This window comes from Culex quinquefasciatus, chromosome 2 (genome assembly GCF_015732765.1).
Source record: "Culex quinquefasciatus strain JHB chromosome 2, VPISU_Cqui_1.0_pri_paternal, whole genome shotgun sequence".
Lineage (NCBI taxonomy): Eukaryota > Metazoa > Arthropoda > Insecta > Diptera > Culicidae > Culex > Culex quinquefasciatus.
The window spans coordinates 112,350,708-112,373,371 of record NC_051862.1 but is presented as its reverse complement, the minus strand read 5'-3'; the positions used below and the strand labels follow the sequence as shown (position 1 = coordinate 112,373,371).

The window sequence follows — 22,664 nt, the reverse complement described above, 5'->3', positions numbered from 1 at the left end:
GTTAAAACAACGATGTGCAGTCAATTCTTTGTTCTTGTCTCGTGGTTCAGAGGTAAGCGGATCGTATATAGTGTTCAGTGCAAAACGAAAAATGTTAGAAAAAAAATATTAGTTCTAATATTTTTTTTACCCGAGCGAGGGGAGAGTGTAACCTATGGTATTTGCATCCCAAGATTAGTGCGATCGTTTGTTCCGCGGCAAGTTACGGAGGGAGCACTTGAGAAGGCTTGCGGGCAGAACGACCTACTAGCGTAGCTGTCCAGCCCCTACGGACGCTACCAACGCTGCACCGCTAGTTGCGCTAGTCACCGCTAGGAGCGCACGAGATCATCGCAAACGCCCGCCTTGGGTAGCGGCGATGACCAAGACGATGGGACGATGGGACGAAGGAGTCCAGAAGGGGGAGGTTGAGGATCGCTGGGAAAACCCCGCCATTGCAACGGTCACTTTGCCTGGTATCTTGAAGAGGACGGTCGATATCCGTGAAAATCACCGTCACGAAGTAGTGAAATTTTAGAAGTGAAGTGGAAGATCCGGTAGACGCCATCCCGGAGAAAAGCCGTCCGACGATCTGGAGATCCGGACGCAAGCAGGAGGAGCCTGCGTTGATTTGTGGACATCCAGGTAAATACCGTTGCTTCCCCGATCTATCGCCGTCCAACCTCCCTCCGCCATCGCTAATTTCCGTCCCATTGTGCCCACAGAACCCCTCGGTGTTCGTACGCTTCGCGTACAGGCCGGCGCAGACGCATCCGTCCGCCGTAAGCCACCCGACACCCGCGGTATTCCCCGCGCGGTACATCGTACCGCCGAGCACGATCGCTCACGCACGAGGATCGCCCGCGACACCGTTCCGGTGTGGGAACCGCCCTCGCGACGCCGCCATTTTGGTCTTCTGACCAACCGTCGCGAGATAAGACGCCAGCCTCGCCAGCCGTTATACCAACCGACGCCGGAAACCAGGCAGACCGGTGGATTCGTCCGCCGTAGTCCCAGAGTCCGTCAACATACTCGGGAGCGTCGAGGCAGGTGGCGCAGAAGAGGGTCGAGTACGAGAACAGTATCTGACCGCCCATAGTGGTCGCTGAACGTGAGAGGAAGACGTGTCCCGCCCCGGTTGACCTAGTCCCGGAGGTCGGTGGAGGCGTGTAGCCGTTGTTCCAGGAACGCGAGCTGAGAGTGGTGAGAAAGCGGAAGCAGCAGTTCCGGAAAGGGCCCGAAGAAGAAAGAAGAAGGACGTGTGAGGTAGGATTAGATAGTAAGGAAGTGGGGGATCGAGGAACGAAGAACGCGCAGCTTGAGTCTGCTGAATAAAACACGAGTTTCCGGAATAAAGTGGGTTTGTTTTGTCCGTTGGTCCAATCGAGTGTTTCCCTTTCCGATTCCGGATTAACATGCCGACCCTGAGGCAAAGAGGGGGGTCTCACTGATGCTGGGGTAGCCCACCATAAGTTACAAGGCGTTTCCCTGTCCCTTTTAGAGCTTGGGCCGGGCGGCGTTTTCGGTTCTTTCTCCCGTAGCGCTTCCTCCTCCAGTTTTGCATTCAGCGTTTCTTCGGCTCTTTCAGCTCTGAGCTTCAGTGAATTCCGCGTCACCACCAGCGAGTTGTTTTCGCGCTCTGCGGCATTCATGGCTGCCTTGACTCCATTCACCATCTGCTTGATTCTGGTGTGGACGTTGTTTTTGTCCTTGATGAAATCAAAGAGTTCGTTGACCCTCCTCCTGACCTCCTGTAACGCGGTCCTTCCAAGCAGGACTCCGTCCTGAGGGTACTGCCGGCGAAGTTCAACAAGGATGACTTGGGAGTCTCCTCTCCAATTACTCCTATCTGCTGACTCGAAGCAGCGGCCTGGTTCAACACTGGGGATCTCAACACCTTCCCGCTTCCACGGAACGCGCTCGCCACTCCGCCTGCTGTGTCGCCGCCGTTTGACTCGCCTCCTGCCATTTCGACGTTTGCGAAATATCTGTGTTTTGCCTTCCTCACTGAGGTGTGTGTGTGTGTGTGTGTGTGTGTGTGTGTGTGTGTGTGTGTGGTCCAATCCAATACCCGCTAACCGGTAGCGATATTATGGGAAAGTATAATTTGTATCAGACTTTGTATATGCCGAATGCTGATACAACTTATCTCAGTCCCGGGTATTAGGTGGTGATAGCCCTCGCGCTGCTTCCAACGACCCGTTTCAGAATGACAGAGCTCCTTGCGGTCCAATTCCGAGGTCGCTGGGCATTGTTCGGCCCCGCCTAAACATAGAAGCAAGCATCTGAAGGAAACTCGATCTATATTTAGACTTCCAATCCCCTCAGGCAAATCAGAAATCAGCGCGTATTTAATATGAGAAGAAGAGATAACATGTTTCAACACTACGGATCATTTCACTGCTATAGTGTAAACCTTCTGATGGCCGAATGCTTAGCGTCCCAGACCACCAATTCAAAGGCGTGAGTTCGAATCCCACCTGATTCATTTTCGTTTTTGTTCATATTCAAAGTTCATATTCCTGATTCCAAATTTCAAAGGTACCGACCGGGATTTGATCCCTGAACCTTCTGCTTGTGAGGCAGAAACCGTAACCATTAAGCCACGGAGCCGGTTCACTTATGTTAACTGATTTTCTTTTTATAAAATTAAAATAATTGTTAGAAGATTTAGTTTTTATTTTTTTAACTTGCGTATTTGAAATTGTTTTTTATCTTAATTTGTTGTACAAAACTTGTAATTTTGTTAAACATTTGTTTTGTCAAGACAAACATAAAAATAGCTGTGCAATAATTTTGTTGTTTCTAATCTTAATTACTTACCAGTACAATAAAAAGAATATCTATATATATAAAAAATTTCGACGGTTTTGTTCGAATGCGAATCAGTTCAATACGGAGCGTCGTATCGAGGTGGTTTTTGCTGCGTTGGGTTCGTAAAAGTCCAAGGAAGGTTCTTACGCCAAAAAGTGACAACTTTGGCCACTCTGGAACCGATTCTGGAAAATCTGCATATTGTATGGGAAAAGCTGTGTACAATCAAATTTTGATCACAGGAGGCTGAATTAGCAAACAAGCAAGAAACGTCAGGAAACCAAAAAAGGGCAAGGCGAAGTTTGCCGGGTAAGGCTTGTAATTTTATAAATTTGTATAATTTTATCTGAAATTTCTTTCAACCATCCAGACGAGAGCATTTAACATAAAAACTTTCTATGAACACTCTGCTATAGTAGTTTTCACTTCAGACGATCTCTACCAAACATGCCTCATATTACCTGTGCCTACGACGCGGTCGCTTTGTGTTTGTCGCAAGCAGTATCTATTATAAAAATAGTTTTTATTTTTTATTTCGGTATCTATTGAAGATAGAGCTTTGGTATCTTCGAGAGAGTTGTTCATTTTTGGTAGTTGAGCAACTTTGTCGAAAACAAATATTCTTTGCCTTCCTCACTGAGGTAAGGCTATAATCCTGCTCTAAAATTTTTTATTTAAAGCTCGAAACCTCACCTTGATGTATACATATCGACTCACAATCGAAAACTGAACAAATGTCTCTGTGTGTGTGTGTGTGTTTTTTTTTTTTTTTTTTTTTTTTACAAGGTCGGAATCTGCTATCAGACACCTGAGAATTCATTTCTCAGGTAGTGTGGGGTTGGGAAAACAAAAAGAGTTTTCCCGACCCACTAAACCAGTCCTTGAACGCCGTGCCCTTTTCCCCCCGGGACCACCTTTCGGTATAACTTCGGGGGGAGGCGTTGCATTTTCTGCACTAGTCTACTTACAGGATCCATGCCGGGTGCTAGAACCATTTCCTGTTCTACATACATATGAGTCCATGCGAGGGTTTAACCGCGCCCAAGAATCGCGTTGCTTTTGATCGGTTAGTCATATGCAGCCCTCTCCTTGGACCATCGAGACGTGTACCGATTTGGTAGAGCCAACCGTCATAACGTGCTCTCCTTCACAGCCACACTCGTGGGTTCTCAACTCCTGTGACCATCGAGACGTGAACCGATTTGGTAGAGCCGACCATCATAACGTGCTCTCCTTCACAGCCACACTCGTGGGTTTTCGACTAGGCTTCTAGTCGTTCCTCCTCTGGTCGTCTCTCCATTTCCGCTGGAGAGCCGAAGTGATCTGCGTCACCGCTCCGACGACCGCATTCCACTTGTCGATGTCGCTGCACATTCTTCGCACCACATTATCCGGGCTGGTGTCTGCTCCTATAATGGCCAGCATTTCGCTTCGCGCTGCCTCGAAGCGAGGGCAGCTGAACACCACGTGCTCCGGTGTTTCCTCGCAATCGACGCAGTCCGGACAGAGAGGAGACTCTGCATGTCCGAACCTGTACAGGTACTTCCTGAAGCAGCCATGGCCCGACAGGAACTGTGTGAGGTGGAAGGTGACCTCTCCATGCCTTCTGCTCACCCACGTGGATACGGACGGGATAAGCCGATGCGTCCATCTGCCTTTCTCCGTGGTGTCCCACTCACGTTGCCACCTTGCCAGCGATTCGGCTTTCGCAGCTTCCCGGATACCTCTCGTGCCTCTCCGGGTGTAGCGCACGGTGTCCTCCTCCAGTGTGATGCCGATGGGGATCATTCCGGCTATAACGCCAACCGCTTCCGACGAGATGGTCCTGTACGCGCTTGCAACCCGCATGGCCATCAGTCTCTGCGTTCTGTCGAGTAGCGCTCGATTTCGCTTCGTCCCCAGCGCCGTCCACCATACCGGTCCGCCGTACCTAAGTATGGACGTCGCGACACTTGCCAAGAGGCGGCGCCTACTGCTCCTGGGTCCAGCGTTGTTCGGCATAATCCTCGACAGTGCCATGATCGCCTTAGCCGCCTTCGCGCAGGCGTAATCGACGTGGCTGTTGAAGTTCAGCCGGTCATCCACCATCACCCCGAGGTACTTGAGCGCTCTCTTCGAGTGCACGACGTGTTCTCCAACGTGTATCTGGGCCTGCTGCACCTTTTTGTGGTTACTAACCAGTATCATCTCCGTCTTGTGGTGAGCGATCCGCAACTTCACCTCGAGCATCCAGTTCTCGATCATTGCGATTGCCTCCATAGCCAGCACTTCGACCTCCTCGACATTTTCGCCGGTTACCGTCAGCACTATGTCGTCTGCAAAGCCAACGATCTCCACGCCGTTGGGTAGCCCCAGTGTCAACACTCCGTCATACATTCCGTTCCACAGTGCTGAACCCAGAATGGATCCCTTCGGAACTCCCGCGGTAACAACAACGGTTTTTTGTCCATCGGCAGTGTCGTAGACCAGCACGCGGTTCTCGAAGTAGCTCTTCAAGATCATGCACAAATAGTCAGGCACCTTCATTTTGTGCAGCGCTGCTGCTATGGCCGCCCAGCTCGCACTGTTGAACGCGTTCTTGACGTCAATCGTGACTATTGCGCAGCAGCGGTTCCCCCTGCGTTTTTTCCTCCGCGCTTCGTCGGCTTTCTCGACCACTTTCCGGATGGCGTCCACCGTGGATCTCCCTTTACGGAAGCCGAACTGCCTCGCTGCTAAGCCATACTCGCTCTCCGTGTACTTGGTCAGCCGGTTAAGGATGATCCGTTCCAGAAGCTTTCCGAGGGTGTCCAGCAAACATATAGGCCTATACGATGATGGGTCCCCCGGTGGTTTGCCTGGCTTTGGCAGCAACACGAGCTTTTGAACCTTCCACGGGTCGGGGAAGTGTCCTTCGTCCAGGCATTTCTGCAGTACTGTTCGAAACCTGTCCGGGAATGCTTGAACCGCCGATTTCAGGGCGAAATTCGGGATTCCATCCGGGCCGGGAGCTTTCTTCACCTTCAATCTCTTCGCTACTGCCACAAGTTCTTCGTTGGTGATCAGATGACCTTCGGCGTTGCTACCCCTTCGTCGTTGTACGGTGTAGGAGGCCATGTCGTTGGGTCATGTCTTGGGAAGAGCCCTTCCACAATGACCTTCAGCTTGTCGGGACACGTTTCAGCCACCATCGATGGGCCTCTGATCTTCGCCATCGCGACACGATATGCGCTCCCCAAGGGTTTGCATCAGCGTCTTGGCATAACTCCTTGAAGCAGTTTGTCTTGCTGCATTTGATCGCTTTCTTGAGCGCGGCCTTTGCAGACCGGTACTCCTCTCTGCGCTCCTCTCTAGTTGCTTCGGATCTTGCTCTCTGGACTCGTCTTCTGGCGCTGAGGCAACTTGCCCGAAGGGTACCGAGTTCTTCATTCCACCAGTAAGCTGGACGACGACAGTTCCTTGGCTCCGCGGCATTGTTGTGTTGCATGCTGTCACCAGTTGTGCTGTTAGCACGTCGGCACTCAAGTCTTGGGGACCATCACACCAATGGAGCGCTTCCACGAAGAGACCCTCGTCGAAGTACTGCAGCTTCCATTTCCTTCCGTAGGACCGGCTGCTCCTATCTGGTACAGGGGCTCGTCTCCCGATGCTGTACCGGATCGCTTGGTGATCGCTATGGGTATAGTCCTCACTCACCCTCCAGTTCATGTCGGCCGCCAGTCGCGGGCTACAGAACGTAACGTCAATAATGGACTCACGACCGTCTTTGCGGAAGGTACTGCTGGTTCCGCGATTCGCCAGCCTAACGTCTAGCTTTGCCAGAGCTTCCATTAGGCTATGCCCCCTAGCATTGGTGCATCTGCTACCCCACTCGACCGCCCACGCGTTGAAGTCACCTCCGATAACGATCGGGCTTCGTCCGATCAGTTCATCGGTCAGACTATCCAGCATCTGCTGAAACTGCTCCAAGGTCCATCTTGGGGGAGCATAGCAGCTACAGAAGAAGGTTCCGTTTACTTTGGCGATCACGAATCCTTCAAACGCCCTCGAGACCACTTCCTGTATGGGGTACCGCCCCATCACGTGTATCGCCGCCATTCTTGCTGTTTCCGCGGCCCAGTTTCCGTTGTCGTGTGGAACTCGGTACGGTTCTGCAATAATTGCCACGTCACACCCCGTCTCCGCGGTCGACTGCCACAGCAGTTGCTGTGCAGTGTCGCAGTGATTGAGGTTCACCCGGGACACCTCCATTACTTTTTGCCCGAGGCCAGCTTCCTGTACACAGGGCAATTAGAGCCACCCGTCGCATGGCTATTGCCATCGCCTTCTTTACAGAGCACGCACTTCGGCTTATTTTTGCAGTCTCTTGCCATGTGGCCTTCTCTACCACATCTTCTGCAACTGTTGGTTCGATCGGGACCGTCGCAATTTCTCGCTTGGTGGCCGAAACCCATACAGCGGAAACACCTCGTCATCTGCTGGGTTACTCGAGGAACAGGCCTCAGTGGGCACACCGACCACCCTACTTTGACCTTGCCGACTTCCAGCAGCTTAGACGCCGAAGGCGTCGAAAGTCGGATCGACGCAATTTGCGTGCCGCCGTAGGCTTTCCTCAACCGGATTGCCATCGGTGTCGTACGGTCATCCAGAAGAACGATCAGCGCATCTTCCAGCTCTTCCTCCGTCGTGATCTCGTCCAGGTTCCTGCACTCAATCGTTGTCTCCGGCGATAGCGCCCTTACCTTCGACTCGCAGCCTACGGCTTTCTCGACGAGGGATTTAAAAGCTGAGCTCTTGACCGCGGGATCATTCTTCAGCTCAAAAAAGCATCGCTCCGGTCTGTGTGCGCCTGGTTTTAACCACGTTCTCGCCAAGCTCCTTGAGTTCCGGATCGGTTCGTACTTTCCGGAGGAGGTCTGCGTACGAAACACCTTCCTTCACCTCGACCACCAAAGCCTCGCCTTTGTTACGCTCCCTGCGAAACTTGGGTTTTTTGGGTGTCCTCGTTCTGCTTCCCTTTTTTCTTCCGCTTCTTTTTCTTGACCTTCTCCCATTTCTTCTCCTTCCCTGGGTCTGGTTCTGGCTCCTTCGCTGGGTCCGGACTGTCTCCATTCCCCTGCTTCTGCTTCTTTGCGTCCTCCTCCTCTCCAGGCGTTTCCCTGTCCCTTTTTGTGCTTGGGCCGGGCGGCGTTTTCGGTTCTTTCTCCCGTAGCGCTTCCTCCTCCAGTTTTGCGTTCAGCGTTTCTTCGGCTCTTTCAGCTCTGAGCTTCAGTGAATTCCGCGTCACCACCAGCGAGCTGTTTTCGCGCTCTGCGACATTCATGGCTGCCTTGACTCCGTTCACCATCTGCTTGATTCTGGTGTGGACGTTGTTTTTGTCCTTGATGAAATCAAAGAGTTCGTTGACCCTCCTTCTGACCTCCTGCAACGCGGTCCTTCCGAGCAGGACTCCGTCCTGAGGGGTACTGCCGGCGAAGTTCAACAAGGATGACTTGGGAGTCTCCTCTCCAATTACTCCTATCTGCTGACTCGAAGCAGCGGCCTGGTTCAACACTGGGGATCTCAACACCTTCCCGCTTCCACGGAACGCGCTCGCCACTCCGCCTGCTGTGTCGCCGCCGTTTGACTCGCCTCCTGCCATTTCGACGTTTGCGTCCTCTTCTACCTCCGTGTTTTCCGATGCTTGGGGCGCATCGGGACCCTTTTGTTGGTTTGTTTCACTTGTCTTCATTTTGAATCCCACGAGTCGCTAGGGAAATACGGTCCGCTACGCCAGTGCCCTGCCGTGACGCAGTAAGGGCAAATTACATGTGGGGTTCGCCCCTGTGCCCCACAGGCTCCGTTATCGACTTGGAATTTGTTGAACCCCCCCAGCCATGCATCCCTCGACACGGGTCGCGTCACATCTTGGATTCGGGGTTTGTGTGTGTTTGATGCTATGAGACGCGGGTTCGATTCCCGCCTTATTCACTGAGCTTCTATCGGATGGTGAAGTAAAACGTCGGTCCCGGTTTCTCCTGTTTCGTCAGAGGCGCTGGAGCAGAAATCCCACGTTAGAGGAAGGCCATGCCCCGGGGGGCGTAGTGCCAATAGTTTCGTTTTTTCGTGTGTGTGTGTGTGTGTGTGTGTGTGTGTGTGTGTGTGTGTGTGTGTGTGTGTGTGTGTGTGTGTGTGTGTGTGTGTGTGTGTGTGTGTGTGTGTGTGTGTGTGTGTGTGTGTGTGTGTGTGTGTGTGTGTGTGTGTGTGTGTGTGTGTGTGTGTGTGTGTGTGTGTGTGTGTGTGTGTGTGGGTATGTGTTTTTCTTTTTTTTTTTTACAAGGTCGGAATCGGCTACCAGACACCTGCGGGTGTAGCGCACGGTGTCCTCCTCCAGTGTGATGCCGATGGGGATCATTCCGGCTATGACGCCAACTGCTTCCGACGAAATGGTCCTGTACGCGCTTGCAACCCGCATGGCCATCAGTCTCTGCGTTCTGTCGAGTAGCGCTCGATTTCGCTTCGTCCCCAGCGCCGTCCACCATACCGGTCCGCCGTACCTAAGTATGGACGTCGCGACACTTGCCAAGAGGCGGCGCCTACTGCTCCTGGGTCCAGCGTTGTTCGGCATAATCCTCGATAGTGCCATGATCGCCTTAGCCGCCTTCTCGCAGGCGTAATCGACGTGGCTGTTGAAGTTCAGCCGGTCATCCACCATCACCCCGAGGTACTTGAGCGCTCTCTTCGAGTGCACGACGTGTTCTCCAACGTGTATCTGGGCCTGCTGCACCTTTTTGTGGTTACTAACCAGTATCATCTCCGTCTTGTGGTGAGCGATCCGCAACTTCACCTCGAGCATCCAGTTCTCGATCATTGCGATTGCCTCCATAGCCAGCACTTCGACCTCCTCGACATTTTCGCCGGTTACCGTCAGCACTATGTCGTCTGCAAAGCCAACGATCTCCACGCCGTTGGGTAGCCCCAGTGTCAACACTCCGTCATACATTCCGTTCCACAGTGCTGAACCCAGAATAGAACCCTGTGGAACTGCCGCGGTAACAGCAATGGTTTTTTGTCCATCGGCAGTGTCGTAGACCAGCACGCGGTTCTCGAAGTAGCTCTTCAAGATCATGCACAAATAGTCAGGCACCTTCATTTTGTGCAGCGCTGCTGCTATGGCCGCCCAGCTCGCACTGTTGAACGCGTTCTTGACGTCAATCGTGACTATTGCGCAGCAACGGTTCCCTCTGCGTTTTTTCTTCCGCGCTTCGTCGGCTTTCTCGACCACTTTCCGGATGGCGTCCACCGTGGATCTCCCTTTACGGAAGCCGAACTGCCTCGCTGCTAAGCCATGCTCGCTCTCCGTGTACTTGGTCAGCCGGTTAAGGATGATCCGTTCCAGGAGCTTTCCGAGCAAACATATAGGCCTATACGATGATGGGTCCCCCGGTGGTTTGCCTGGCTTTGGCAGCAACACGAGCTTTTGAACCTTCCACGGGTCGGGGAAGTGTCCTTCGTCCAGGCATTTCTGCAGGACTGTTCGAAACCTGTCCGGGAATGCTTGAACCGCCGATTTCAGGGCGAAATTCGGGATTCCATCCGGGCCGGGAGCTTTCTTCACCTTCAATCTTTTCGCTACTGCCACAGGTTCTTCGTTGGTGATCAGATGACCTTCGGCGTTACTACCCCCTTCGTCGTTGTACGGTGTAGGAGGCCAGGTCGTTGGATCATGTCTTGGGAAGAGCCCTTCCACAATGACCTTCAGCTTGTCGGGACACGTTTCAGCCACCATCGATGGGCCTCTGATCTTCGCCATCGCGACACGATATGAGCTCCCCCAAGGGTTTGCATCAGCGTCTTGGCATAACTCCTTGAAGCAGTTTGTCTTGCTGCATTTGATCGCTTTCTTGAGCGCGGCCTTTGCAGACCGGTACTCCTCTCTGCACTCCTCTCTAGTTGCTTCGGATCTTGCTCTCTGCACTCGTCTTCTGGCGCTGAGGCAACTTGCTCGAAGGGTACCGAGTTCTTCATTCCACCAGTAGGCTGGACGACGACAGTTCCTTGACTCCAGTCTCCGCGGCATGGTTGTGTCGCATGCTGTCACTAGTTGTGCTGTTAGCTCGTCGGCCCTCAAGTCTTGGGGACCCTCGCACCAATGGAGCGCTTCCACGAAGAGACCCTCGTCGAAGTATTGCAGCTTCCATTTCCTCCCGTTGGACCGGTTGCTCCTTTCTGGTACAGGGGCTCGTCTCCCGATGCTGTACCGGATCGCTTGGTGATCGCTATGGGTATAGTCCTCACTCACCCTCCAGTTCATGTCGGCCGCCAGCCGCGGGCTACAGAACGTAACGTCAATAATGGACTCACGACCGTCTTTGAGCAATTCTCTACAAAACCGGCCGATTTCGACCATTTTTATTTTTTGTATTTTTTGATTTGGCTCAAACTTTGTGGGGGCCTTCCCTATGACCAAAGAAGCCATTTTGCATCATTAGTTTGTCCATATAAATTTCCGTACAAATTTGGCAGCTGTTCATACAAAAATGGTATGTAAATATTCGAAAATCTGTAACTTTTGAAGGAATTTTTTGATCAATTTGGTGTCTTCGGCAAAGTTGTAGGTATTGTTAAGGACTATTTAGAAAAAAATGGGTACACGGGAAAAAAAATTTCCCGATTTTTTTATTAACTTTTTTTTCACAAAAACTCATATTCCCAAAATACGTATTTTTTGATTTTCGAGATTTTTTGATATGTTTTAGGGGACAAAAATCCGCAACTTTTGAGCTATAGAGAAACATGGTCAAGAAATCTGCCGCCGAGTTATGATTTTTTGAAAAACTGGTGATTTTTGGAAAAAATCGAAATTTCATGCATAAAATTTTTTTGACCTCATTTTTTTATGCAAAATTGAATTTGCAATCGAAAAGTACTTTACAGATTTTTTGATAAATGGCTCCGTTTTCAAGATATAGCCACCGAAAGTTTGATTTTAGCGAAATATTTGCAGTTTTTCAATTTTTAAAAATAGTGACCATGAGTGACCATTTCTAAAAATATTTTTTTTGAAAAGTTCAGAAAATTTGCTATAAAATTGTCTAAGAGACATTGAAGATTGGACCTCTGGTTGCTGAGATACAGCGGCTTAAAGAAAAAGAAACACGAAAATTGAAGTTTTCTAAGTCTCACCCAAACAGCTCACCATTTTCTAATGACGATATCTCAGCAATTAATGGTCCGATTTTCAATGTTAATACATGAAACATTCGTGAAATTTTCCGATCTTTTCGAAAAAAATATTTTGTAAAAAATCAAATCAAGACTAACATTTTAATCTAATCTAATCTAATCGAACACAAGCGCAGCCAGTCCGAAGAAAGCATCCGGGAAGAACTTATGGTTAGATTACGCCTCAAGTTCTTTCTTGTCATTATTAATGATTGCAGTACTTTCGAGAACCCCCGAAATGTATTACACTCACTAAAGCGGCCCGGCCTACTGCGTTGCATTAACCGCAAGAGACAGATTCTATGAACGGAACCCACATTTCATGGAATCATCAGGGGAAGAAGAAGAAGTGGGGACATACCGTACCAACCACTTCGAGTTATTTATAGAATATGGTGTGTGGTGTGTGTAGGGGATTCGTTGGGAGAGGGATTGTTGTATTATATAGTAAATGACCTTGTGACATTATTTCACCACTACGGATTAATTCACTCAAGGGGTGTCAACCCCTTGGTGGCCAAGTGGCTAGAGCATCTGATTACCAATCCAAAGGTGTGAGTTCGAATCCCACCTGATTCCATGCGTTTTTTGTTCATATTCAAAGTTCAATTATAGTCCAATAATTTCAATGAGACCGGTCGGGAATCGAACCCGGAACCTTCCGCTTATAAGGCGGGAGCCGTAGCCATTAAGCCACGGGCCGGTCTTCCAAATCAAGACTAACATTTTAAAAGGGAAAACTTTGAATATTATGCCCATTAAAAATGCTAATATTGATTTAATTTTTTTCAAAATATTTTTTTCGAAAAGATCGGAAAATTTCACGAATGTTTCATGTATTAACATTGAAAATCGGACCATTAATTGCAGAGATATCGTCATTAGAAAATGGTGGGCTGTTTGGGTGAGACTTAGAAAACTTCAATTTTCATGTTTCTTTTTCTTTAGGCCACTGTATCTCAACAACCAGAGGTCCAATCTTCAATGTCTCTTAGACAATTTTATAGCAAATTTTCTGAACTTTTCAAAAAAAATATTTTTAGAAATGGTCACTCATGGTCACTATTTTTAAAAATCGAAAAACTGCAAATATTTCGCTGAAATCAAACTTTCGGTGGCTATATCTTGAAAACGGGGCCCTTTATCAAAAAATCTGTAAAGTAATTTTCGATTGCAAATTCAATTTTGCATAAAAATGAGGTCAAAAAATTTTATGCATGAAATTTCGATTTTTCCAAAAATCACCAGTTTTTCAAAAAATCATAACTCGGCGGCAGATTTCTTGACCATGTTTCTCTATAGCTCAAAAGTTGCGGATTTTTGTCCCCTAAAACATATCAAAAAATCTCGAAAATCAAAAAATATGTATTTTGGGAATTTGAGTTTTTGTAAAAAAAAAGTTAATAAAAAATCGGGAATTTTTTTTTTCCGTGTTCCTATTTTTTTCTAAATAGTCTTTAACAATACCTGCAACTTTGCCGAAGACACCAAATTGATCAAAAAATTCCTTCAAAAGTTACAGATTTTCGAATATATACGTACCATTTTTGTATGAAAAGCTGCCAAATTTGTATGGAAATTTATATGGACAAACTTATGATGCAAAATGGCTTCTTTGGTCATAGGGAAGGCCCCCACAAAGTTTGAGCCAAATCAAAAAATACAAATAAAATCCATTTCCGGTTTTGGTAGAGAATTGCTCCTTTGCGGAAGGTACTGCTGGTTCCGCGATTCGCCAGCCTAACGTCTAGCTTTGCCAGAGCTTCCATTAGGCTATGCCCCCTAGCATTGGTGCATCTGCTACCCCACTCGACCGCCCACGCGTTGAAGTCACCTCCGATAACGATCGGGCTTCGTCCGATCAGTTCGTCGGTCAGACAATCCAGCATCTGCTGAAACTGCTCCAAGGTCCATCTTGGGGGAGCATAGCAGCTACAGAAGAAGGTTCCGTTTACTTTGGCGATCACGAACCCTTCAAACGCCCTCGATACCACTTCCTGTATGGGGTACCGCCCCATTACGTGTATCGCCGCCATTCTTGCTGTATCCGCGGCCCAGTTTCCGTTGTCGTGTGGAACTCGGTACGGTTCTGCAATAATTGCCACGTCACACCCGTCTCCGCCGTCGACTGCCACAGCAGTTGCTGTGCAGTGTCGCAGTGATTGAGGTTCACCTGGGACACCTCCATTACTTTTTGCCCGAGGCCAGCTTCTTGTACACCGGGCAATTAAAGCCACCCGTCGCATGGCTATTGCCATAGCCTTCTTTACAAAGCACGCACTTCGGCTTATTTTTGCAGTCTCTTGCCATGTGGCCTTCTCTACCACACCTTCTGCAACTGTTGGTTCGATCGGGACCATCGCAATTTCTCGCCTGGTGGCCGAAGCCCATGCAGCGGAAACACCTCGTCATCTGCTGGGTCACTCGAGGAACAGGCTTCAGTGAGCACACTGACCATCCTACTTTGACCCTGCCTACTTCCAGGAGCTTGGACGCCGCAGGCGTCGATAGCCGAATCGACGCAATCTGCGAGCCACCGTAGGCTTTCCTCAACCGGATTGCCATCGGTGTCGTACGGTCTTCCAGAAGAACAATCAGCGCATCCTCTAGCTCTTCCTCCGTCGTGATCTCGTCCAGGTTTCTGCACTCGAGCGTTGTCTCCGGCGATAGCGCCCTTACCTTCGACTCATAGCCTACGGCCTTCTCGACAAGGGACTTGAAAGCTGAGCTCTTGACCGCGGAGTCTTTCTTCAGCTCAAAAAGCATCGCTCCGGTTTGAGTGCGTCTGGTCTTAACCACGCTCTCGCCTAGCTCTTTGAGTTCCGGATCGGTTCGTACTTTCCGGAGGAGGTCTGCGTACGACGTACCTTCCTTCACTTCGACTACCAATGCCTAGCCTTTGTTGCGCTCCCTGCGTAGCCTGGGTTTTTTCTTCCGCTTCTTCTCCTTGACCTTTTCTCATCCCTTCTCCTTCCCTGGGTCTGGTTCTGGCTTTTTCGCTGGGTCCGGACTGTCTCCATTCTCCTGCTTCTGCTTCTTTGCATCCTCTTCCTCTCCAGGCGTTTCCCTGTCCCTTTTTGAGCTTGGGCCGGGCGGCGTTTTCGGTTCTTTCTCCCGTAGCGCTTCCTCCTCCAGTTTTGCCTTCAGCGTTTCTTCGGCTCTTTCAGCTCTGAGCTTCAGTGAATTTCGCGTCACCACCAGCGAGCTGTTTTCGCGCTCTGCGGCATTAATGGCTGCCTTGACTCCATTCACCATCTGCTTGATTGTGGTGTGGACGTTGTTTTTGTCCTTGATGAAATCAAAGAGTTCGTTGACCCTCCTCCTGACCTCCTGCAACGCGGTCCTTCCGAGCAGGACTCCATCCTGAGGGGTACTGCCGGCGAAGTTCAGTACGGATGACTTGGGAGTCTCCTCTCCAATTACTCCTATCTGCTGACTCGAAGCAGCCGCCTGGTTCAACACTGGGGATCTCAACACCTTCCCGCTTCCACGGAACGCGCTCGCCACTCCGCTTGCTGTGTCGCCGCCGTTTGACTCGCCTCCTGCCATTTCGACGTTTGCGTCCTCTTCTACCTCCGTGTTTTCCGATGCTTGGGGCGCATCGGGGCCCTTAAGTTGGTTTGTTTCACTTGTCTTCATTTTGAATCCCACGAGTCGCTAGGGAAATACGGTCCGCTGCGCCAGTGCCCTGCCGTGACGCAGTAAGGGCAAATTACGTGTGGGGTGCGCCCCTGTGCGCCACAGGCTCCGTTATCGACTGGGCATTTGTTGAACCCCCCCAGCCATGCATCCCTCGACACGGGTCGCGTCACATCTTGGATTCGGGGTTTGGTGAGGTTTTGGGCTAAAACACTTATAGCGGCGTTCGATCGCTTGACAGAGGTGTTTACGGACCCATGTGGTTTTTTTCGAAGAAATTAAACAGAGCCCTTGTTCGGGAGCGGCCGTGGCTGACTGGTTACGGTGTTCGCTTTGTAAGCGAATGGTTCTGGGTTCGATTCCCATCTGCTCCCAACGAGAAAGTTAAGAACACATAAATTTGAAATGATGAATATGAACGAAAAATCAAAGTCGCTCAAGGCGGGGTTCGATCCCCTGTCCTTTAGATTGGTAAGCAAAAATTCTAACCACTAGGCCATGACGACTTGGTGAGCTTGGACTGGAATTAGGAATACTGTTACAGAGAGCGAGTTGTGGCGCTATAACCACGGCAAACAGAGTCCAGGGCATTCGTGGAAATACAATGTCCCATCCCAGAGGGTCCCGGAGTACCAAACCTTCTTAGCATGGTGCTCCCAACGAATACAACCAAAAATCTCGGAGCGTATGGTGGTGTGTCCCCACGCTTCTTCCTCCCTGTCGATTCAGAATTGTGTTGTTGTTCGAACACTCAGTGCTCAAACTCAACCCAATTACGAGTCATCTCTGCGATACGGCTTTACGCAGTAGGCCTGGCCGCTTTAACGCTTGTGATGTTTCAATGCATTCTAATGCAATGGCGCACTGCAAATGTTAATAAATGACAAGAAGAGTGCTAGGCGTCATCTAACCTAAGGCACTCTCCAGGATCCCTTCGAAAGATTGGCTGCGCTAGGGTCTGATTAGATTAGATTAGATTATAAATTAAACAGAGCCCTTGTTCAATTCCGCCACGTCCTAGACATCATCCCGCTGCTGGTCCGGGGGCGATGCAATGAATGTATGCAATCGCCGACAGCTATTCTCCTACTGCAACCCGCCCGGTAGCTGGCAGCTAAGCTCCGCAGGGACCCTCACCTGCCCCCACGGTTCACGGGTGTGTGGGTATGTGTGTGTATATGTGTGTGTATGTGACCAATAATGTCACTCAGTTTTCTCAGCACTGGCTGAACTGATTTTGACCAAACCAAACCAAATACATACAAATTTAGTCGGTCCTTAGTGAACTTGGGTCGAAGTCAGTTGGTAAATCATTCTCAAATATCGCAATAATTCAGTTCTACAAATAAATACACAAATATCGGCTCAAATCTTGTTTTCTTTCACAATTTTCAATAGTACAAAATCTTAGTTTTCGGTCTTTAGTTTTGGGTTAGTTTGATGAACATTTTGGTTGGTGCCACTCCGTTTTAGCTTGCCCGAAGAGAGAGTTTCTAGCCGGACCTCCAACTGCGACAACAGCCTTCCGTTTGGAAGTGGCGCTTAAGCTGTTGAACGTTTCGTGTGCAACGCAGAATCGTTACACATCGTTAGTTAGGTAATTGAAAGACCTTTCCAACGAGTCCAAAACATTGATAATCTGGCAACTCTGTCTCGAGTTATAACCACTTAAATGTATGTAAACAATATCCGGATCCATCATCCGACCCATCGTTGGTTAGGTAATCAAAAGACCTTTCCAACGAGTCTAAAACATTGATAATCTGGCAACCCTGTCTCGAGTTCTGACCACTTAAGTGATATTTATGTACTTTTTTTGCAGCCGGATCTCACTTAAATGTATGCAAACAATGTCCGGATCCATCATCCGACCGATCGTTGGTAAGGTAATCGAAAGACCTTTCCAACGAGTCTACAACATTGAAGATCTGGCAACCATGTCTCGAGTTATGACCAGTTAAGTTATTTTTTTTGTACTTTTTTTTTGAAGCTGGATCTCACTTAAATGTATGTAAACAATGTCCGGATCCATCATCCGACCGATCGTTGATAAGGTAATCGAAAGACCTTTCCAACGAATCTGAAACATTGATAATCTGGCAATCCTGTCTCGAGGTCTAACCACTTAATTGATATTTATGTACTTTTTTGTAGCCGGATCTCACTTAAATGTATGTAAACAATGTCTGGTTCCATCATGCGACCCATCGTTGGTTAGGTAATCGAAAAACCTTTCCAACGAATCTGAAACATTGAAGATCTGGCAACCCTGTCTCGAGTTATAACCACTGAAGTGATATTTATGTACCTTTTTGTAGCCGGATCTCACATAAATGTATGTAAACAATGTCCGGATCCATCATCCGACCCATCGTTAGTTAGATTATCAAAAGACTTTACCAACGAGTCCAAAAAATTGAAGATCTGACAACCCTGTCTCGAGATTTGTTCACTTAAGCGATATTGATGTACTTTTTGAAAGCCGGATCTCACTTAAATGTATGTAAACTATGTTCGGATCCACCATCCGGCCCATTGTTGGTTAGGTTATCGAAAGACCTTTCCAACGAGTCTAATACATTGAAAATCTGGCAACTCTGTCTCGAGACATGGCTACTTAAGTGATATGTATGTACTTTTTTATTCCGGATCTAAAAAATAGATGAAACTTGTGTAAAGCCATTGTTGGTAATGAGTGAGGAAGGCTCCAACCACATAGGTGGATCAATTTAGTTTTTATTATAGAAGAAAGTCCCCGATCACGACACTCTACACAACACAGAATTTAGTTTCATTAAGAAGAACCCGAGAAATTGTATAATCCATAAAAAATCACTTTGACCCAATCTTACCCCCCAGACCCAATGTCACCCCCACTGACTGTTCTTAGATATTTTCGACTGTAGCGGGCACAATCAAATTGTGTTCTAAAATCAAGCTTAAATTTGTGATATCATTACTCACAACGATAAAGCTTATTTTTCTGAGTACAATGACCCTTTGAACAACCACAAAGGATTTAAAATGGATTTTTAATTCAATTTTGAAAAATTAACTTCACGGCCCTTCTTGACAGAAAAGGTCCTACTTGATAGCTCGTTCCAAGGGGACCATAGGTAATCCATCGAATAAATGTTGTCTTGTCAATTTTTTTTTTTTGCATTATAATGAAAAAAAAAGTCATCAGAAATGGTTTTTAATCTAAGATTATTGAATTGACAAATGTAGCACCCCCTACAGTGTGGTACAAACCCGTAATGCTATGCCGATCGTCTGCAGAAGAGAAAATTTTCAGATTTGCTTTGCTATTGCAGAACTTCTGCTACATAATGTTTTTGCTTTGCGACCCGCTGTTCATCTCCCAGGTTCTCACAATGTCTTTATTTTACAGGATATTTTGCCAGAGCTTGATGCGTCCAGGCACGCGGAAGCCCTTACTTACATTTTGTTGTTATTGAGAAACGAAAAACCTTCTACTGATTTGGTAAAGTGTTTGCTGAGCCGAGATTCCAGGAACAAAGCCGATGCTTTTGTTATATCGGTGCTACGGTAAGAATTGTATTACTTCTTGAAACCTTCTAGCATTGGCACTGTTCGGTCCCCTGATATATTCCGATTTAAAAAAAAAATGTAGAATATGATCAACAAAATTTTGCGTGGGAGCGGCCGTGGCTGACTGGTTACGGTGTTCGCTTTGTAAGTGAATGGTCCTGGGTTCGATGCCCATCTGCTCCCAACGAGAATGTTTAAGACTTAGAAATACTTGAAATACTGAATATGAACGAAAAATCAAAGTAGCTCGTGGTAGGGTTCAATCCCCCGTCCTTTAGATTGGTATGCAAAAATGCTAACCAAAAAATGGGAGGAGTTCATTAACAGGATTCCGAGATATGATTTTTTGAAAATACAATCCGTGTTTTTCGACGCACCGCGCGCAGAAACCAAAGAATGACGAAATTGACAAAAACTAAACTTTTTTCACTAAAACTGCGATAACTTTAAAATTTCAGCAATGACCTATAGATGTTTGGGAACCAAATTTTTTGCAATTAAAAGACGCAACTTTTGGTACCCAGACATGTATGAAATTTTGAAGTTATCGCAGTTTTAGTGAAAAAAGTTGATTTTTTGCCAATTTCATCATTCTCCGGTTTTTGCGCGAGGCGCGTAAAAAACACGGATTTTATTTTCAAAAAATCATATCTCGGAATCCTGTTAATGAACTCCTCCCATTTTTGGTATGTTATGTAAAAATGTCCGGGGGATCCGATAAAAATATTTCCAGACATAGGCTCTTTGGTTCAGACACCGTCAAAACGGCATTTTAATGTTTCATACACAGACAAAAATATGTAAGATTACACGACATGTAAACCACGTTTTCAATGTAAAAGTGCTTAATGTAAAAAATAAATATGATGTAAATGACCAAATACAATGTAATTGGCAGTCATGTAAATTTTATTTTGATGGAATTGGTAAATCGCATGTAAACATTCCAGCTTTTTGAAGAACTGACCGAACTGGAAACATGTAAACAATGTAATTAGGGGCTAATGTAAAAATTTGTTCATATATCTGAAACAAGAACGTGTAAATTTCCATTGCTGCAGTTCGTTTAGAAGTGACAGCTGAAAGTATTTGTTTTCATTATGTTATTTGGTCGCAAGGCTAATTGATGTGTTTTTAAAGAAAGTTCTCGATTTTTAGTAACATTAAATCAAATTTATTCGCTTTTCAGTATGCAACGCGTTTCGTAGCATGCGTCTCGTCGTGGTGTATAAGAAATATTAGAAACGAGATGTCAATTCGTTTGTTTATGTTTGCATCGAAATTTTTTTCTCGCTGCTTTTCTTTTTGAAAATTATAGTTTTTGTCGTTTTTGTTCCCGCAGCAGTGCAGTGGCAGACAAAAGTTTACTTATGGAATCTTAAAAGGTTTGTTTGATTGCAAGGATTCATGATCCACACATTTTCTAGTTATTTTTTTCAGACCTTTGAAAAAATCACGTCGGCCACCGGTTGGGCTGGTCCTCCAAAGAGCTGTTGACGGAGCGGTCCTGGCGGATAATCGGGCTTCCGCCTTCGTCGTGATAGGTTACGTGGCCAATAGGATGTGCATCACAATGACACCCTGAAATACATGCGCGGTGCGTTTGCTATCAGTGGCCAGTACCTTAACCGGACTGTTCTCGAAGCACTCGACTGGAAAGGTTCAGAAGATCTTTCCGGATGTCCGGCGTAGAAGAAAACCATCACTGTCGTACCAGCAAAACAGCTTTCGACGAGCTTGCGATCAGCGGAACACTCGGTTCGCGCATCCTTAATCGTGAGGAAGCGCTTGCGATCGTCACCCACGATCTGGTCAATTTTTTCTAAGATTCGGTCAGGGATTGCGGGTTATGTTTCAAGCAGGAGCAAGATCGACGTGAAGGCGCTTAAGTGGTGTCGTTACTTTCCAACATGAATGTGTCACTTTCACCTGATTTTACCTGATCATCTCCATCAATACGGCAACCGATTCTCCAGCACATAAAACGACCCATAAAATGGTTCCGGAACTAACATGTTGACCGGGGGACAGACTAAACACTTGCGATACGCTGCTGCAGACTTGGAAGCAACAAAATCCATGCTGAGATTTGACTCAGACCTCGACGTAGATTAACTTCCTGTAACCAGCCTGCATCGGCGTTTGGTGCGCGGAACTTGACCGGAGAGTGGGAATCGCTGTACGTGGGGGCCGAGGGCTATTCTATTCCAAGGAGCAGTGGCGGCGAGGCACCATGGAGTTATTTTTTTCCAGGGCTGTCCGGGTAACATCTTTTTAAGTAAACTTTTGTTTTAAATTAGCAATTCAAAAGAACTGTTCTTATTATAATAATTTCACAATATTGTTAAACAATACCAAACACAAAATACTTTGCAAGGCCAATTTGACAGTTTTTATACTCAATCAATACCGTCATTGCACTAAGCAGAATAATCAACAAAAAAAACTGCTAAAAAATACACGTTATGGATAAGTTGGTCTTAAACTACATTTAAACTCTTAATTTACTGGGTACGCATAGATAAACGTGTACTTCAGTAGTACGGTTGGTGTCTTGGATAACGAAATTTGGTTAAATTATGCATGATTCTGTTAAACCGTGCAACGGCTTATTTTGTTTTGACCTTCATTTTCTTGTTTGTTTCCCTTCGTTGATTGGGTCGTGTTGACAGCGGTTCAAGGTTCGCGGTGTTTTTGAATGGCTTTTCAGGTAAGTGAGTACAATCTGGAATTGAATTTTCTCCCTATTAATAACAATATTCCCTCTTCTTCAGCCCATACAAGTGGATGAACCACGCCGGAGACCGTGTAATGGCTCGCATCTGGAACAAACTACCGCAAATCCTCATCCTTGGTTACGGTGCAGCAATCATCATATCGTTTAGTCCATCACGTCGAGCTCGACATCTCGACATTGGCACCTGCTCAAGTTGCTCCATCGGTTTCGTTCATGCAACTCCAGCTGACGATGAGTGATTCGATGGCGTTTTATGATACCCAGGTTACGCCCGTAGGAGGATATGACATCGATGCTGGTAGGTTCCGAGCTGTGGCAGGCTCATTTGTCTGCCGAACTGGAGTTGCTTATTGTTTATTTTGCATAACACCCAGAGACCATTCAAAGACGCGGTCGTTTCCGGGACGTCCGAGCTCTGCAAGCTGATTACCAAAGCGAACCTCGGAAAATTATGTGCTTATCGTGGACAGTTAGCGGCAAGCATTGACGGTGCCGGAATCCATTCGGTCGCGGCAGCATCATTTTTAGGAGCTGTGGCCATTAGCGGTAGAAGCGGAAAATCTGACTGGTTCAACTGTGGTCAGCCGATGACCTTTCAAAAAAATCCGTAAGTAGAAGAGTACTGTCTGTGGAGGCGACATTGGGTCAAAGAGATGTTTAGGGATTTTGCAATGTCTCAGGTTCTTCTTAATGAAACTTAATTCTTTTTAAAGGGCTGATTAATTTATCAAGTGCTCCATTGAATCTAGAATTCAAAACA

General features: G+C 47.4%; 1 protein-coding gene across 4 annotated transcripts in view; it reads left to right on the top strand.

Moving 5' to 3' along the window:
* The window catches only part of LOC6039992 (integrator complex subunit 3 homolog), a 254,482-nt gene that overhangs the window by 81,026 nt on the left and 150,792 nt on the right, over positions 1–22,664 (top strand). For all 4 annotated transcript variants that reach the window (XM_038251677.1, XM_038251676.1, XM_038251680.1 and 1 more), the window contains one exon: positions 19,007–19,164. In XM_038251677.1, coding sequence (XP_038107605.1) covers positions 19,007–19,164 — 158 coding nt within the window. The remainder of the gene's footprint in view (positions 1–19,006; positions 19,165–22,664) is intronic.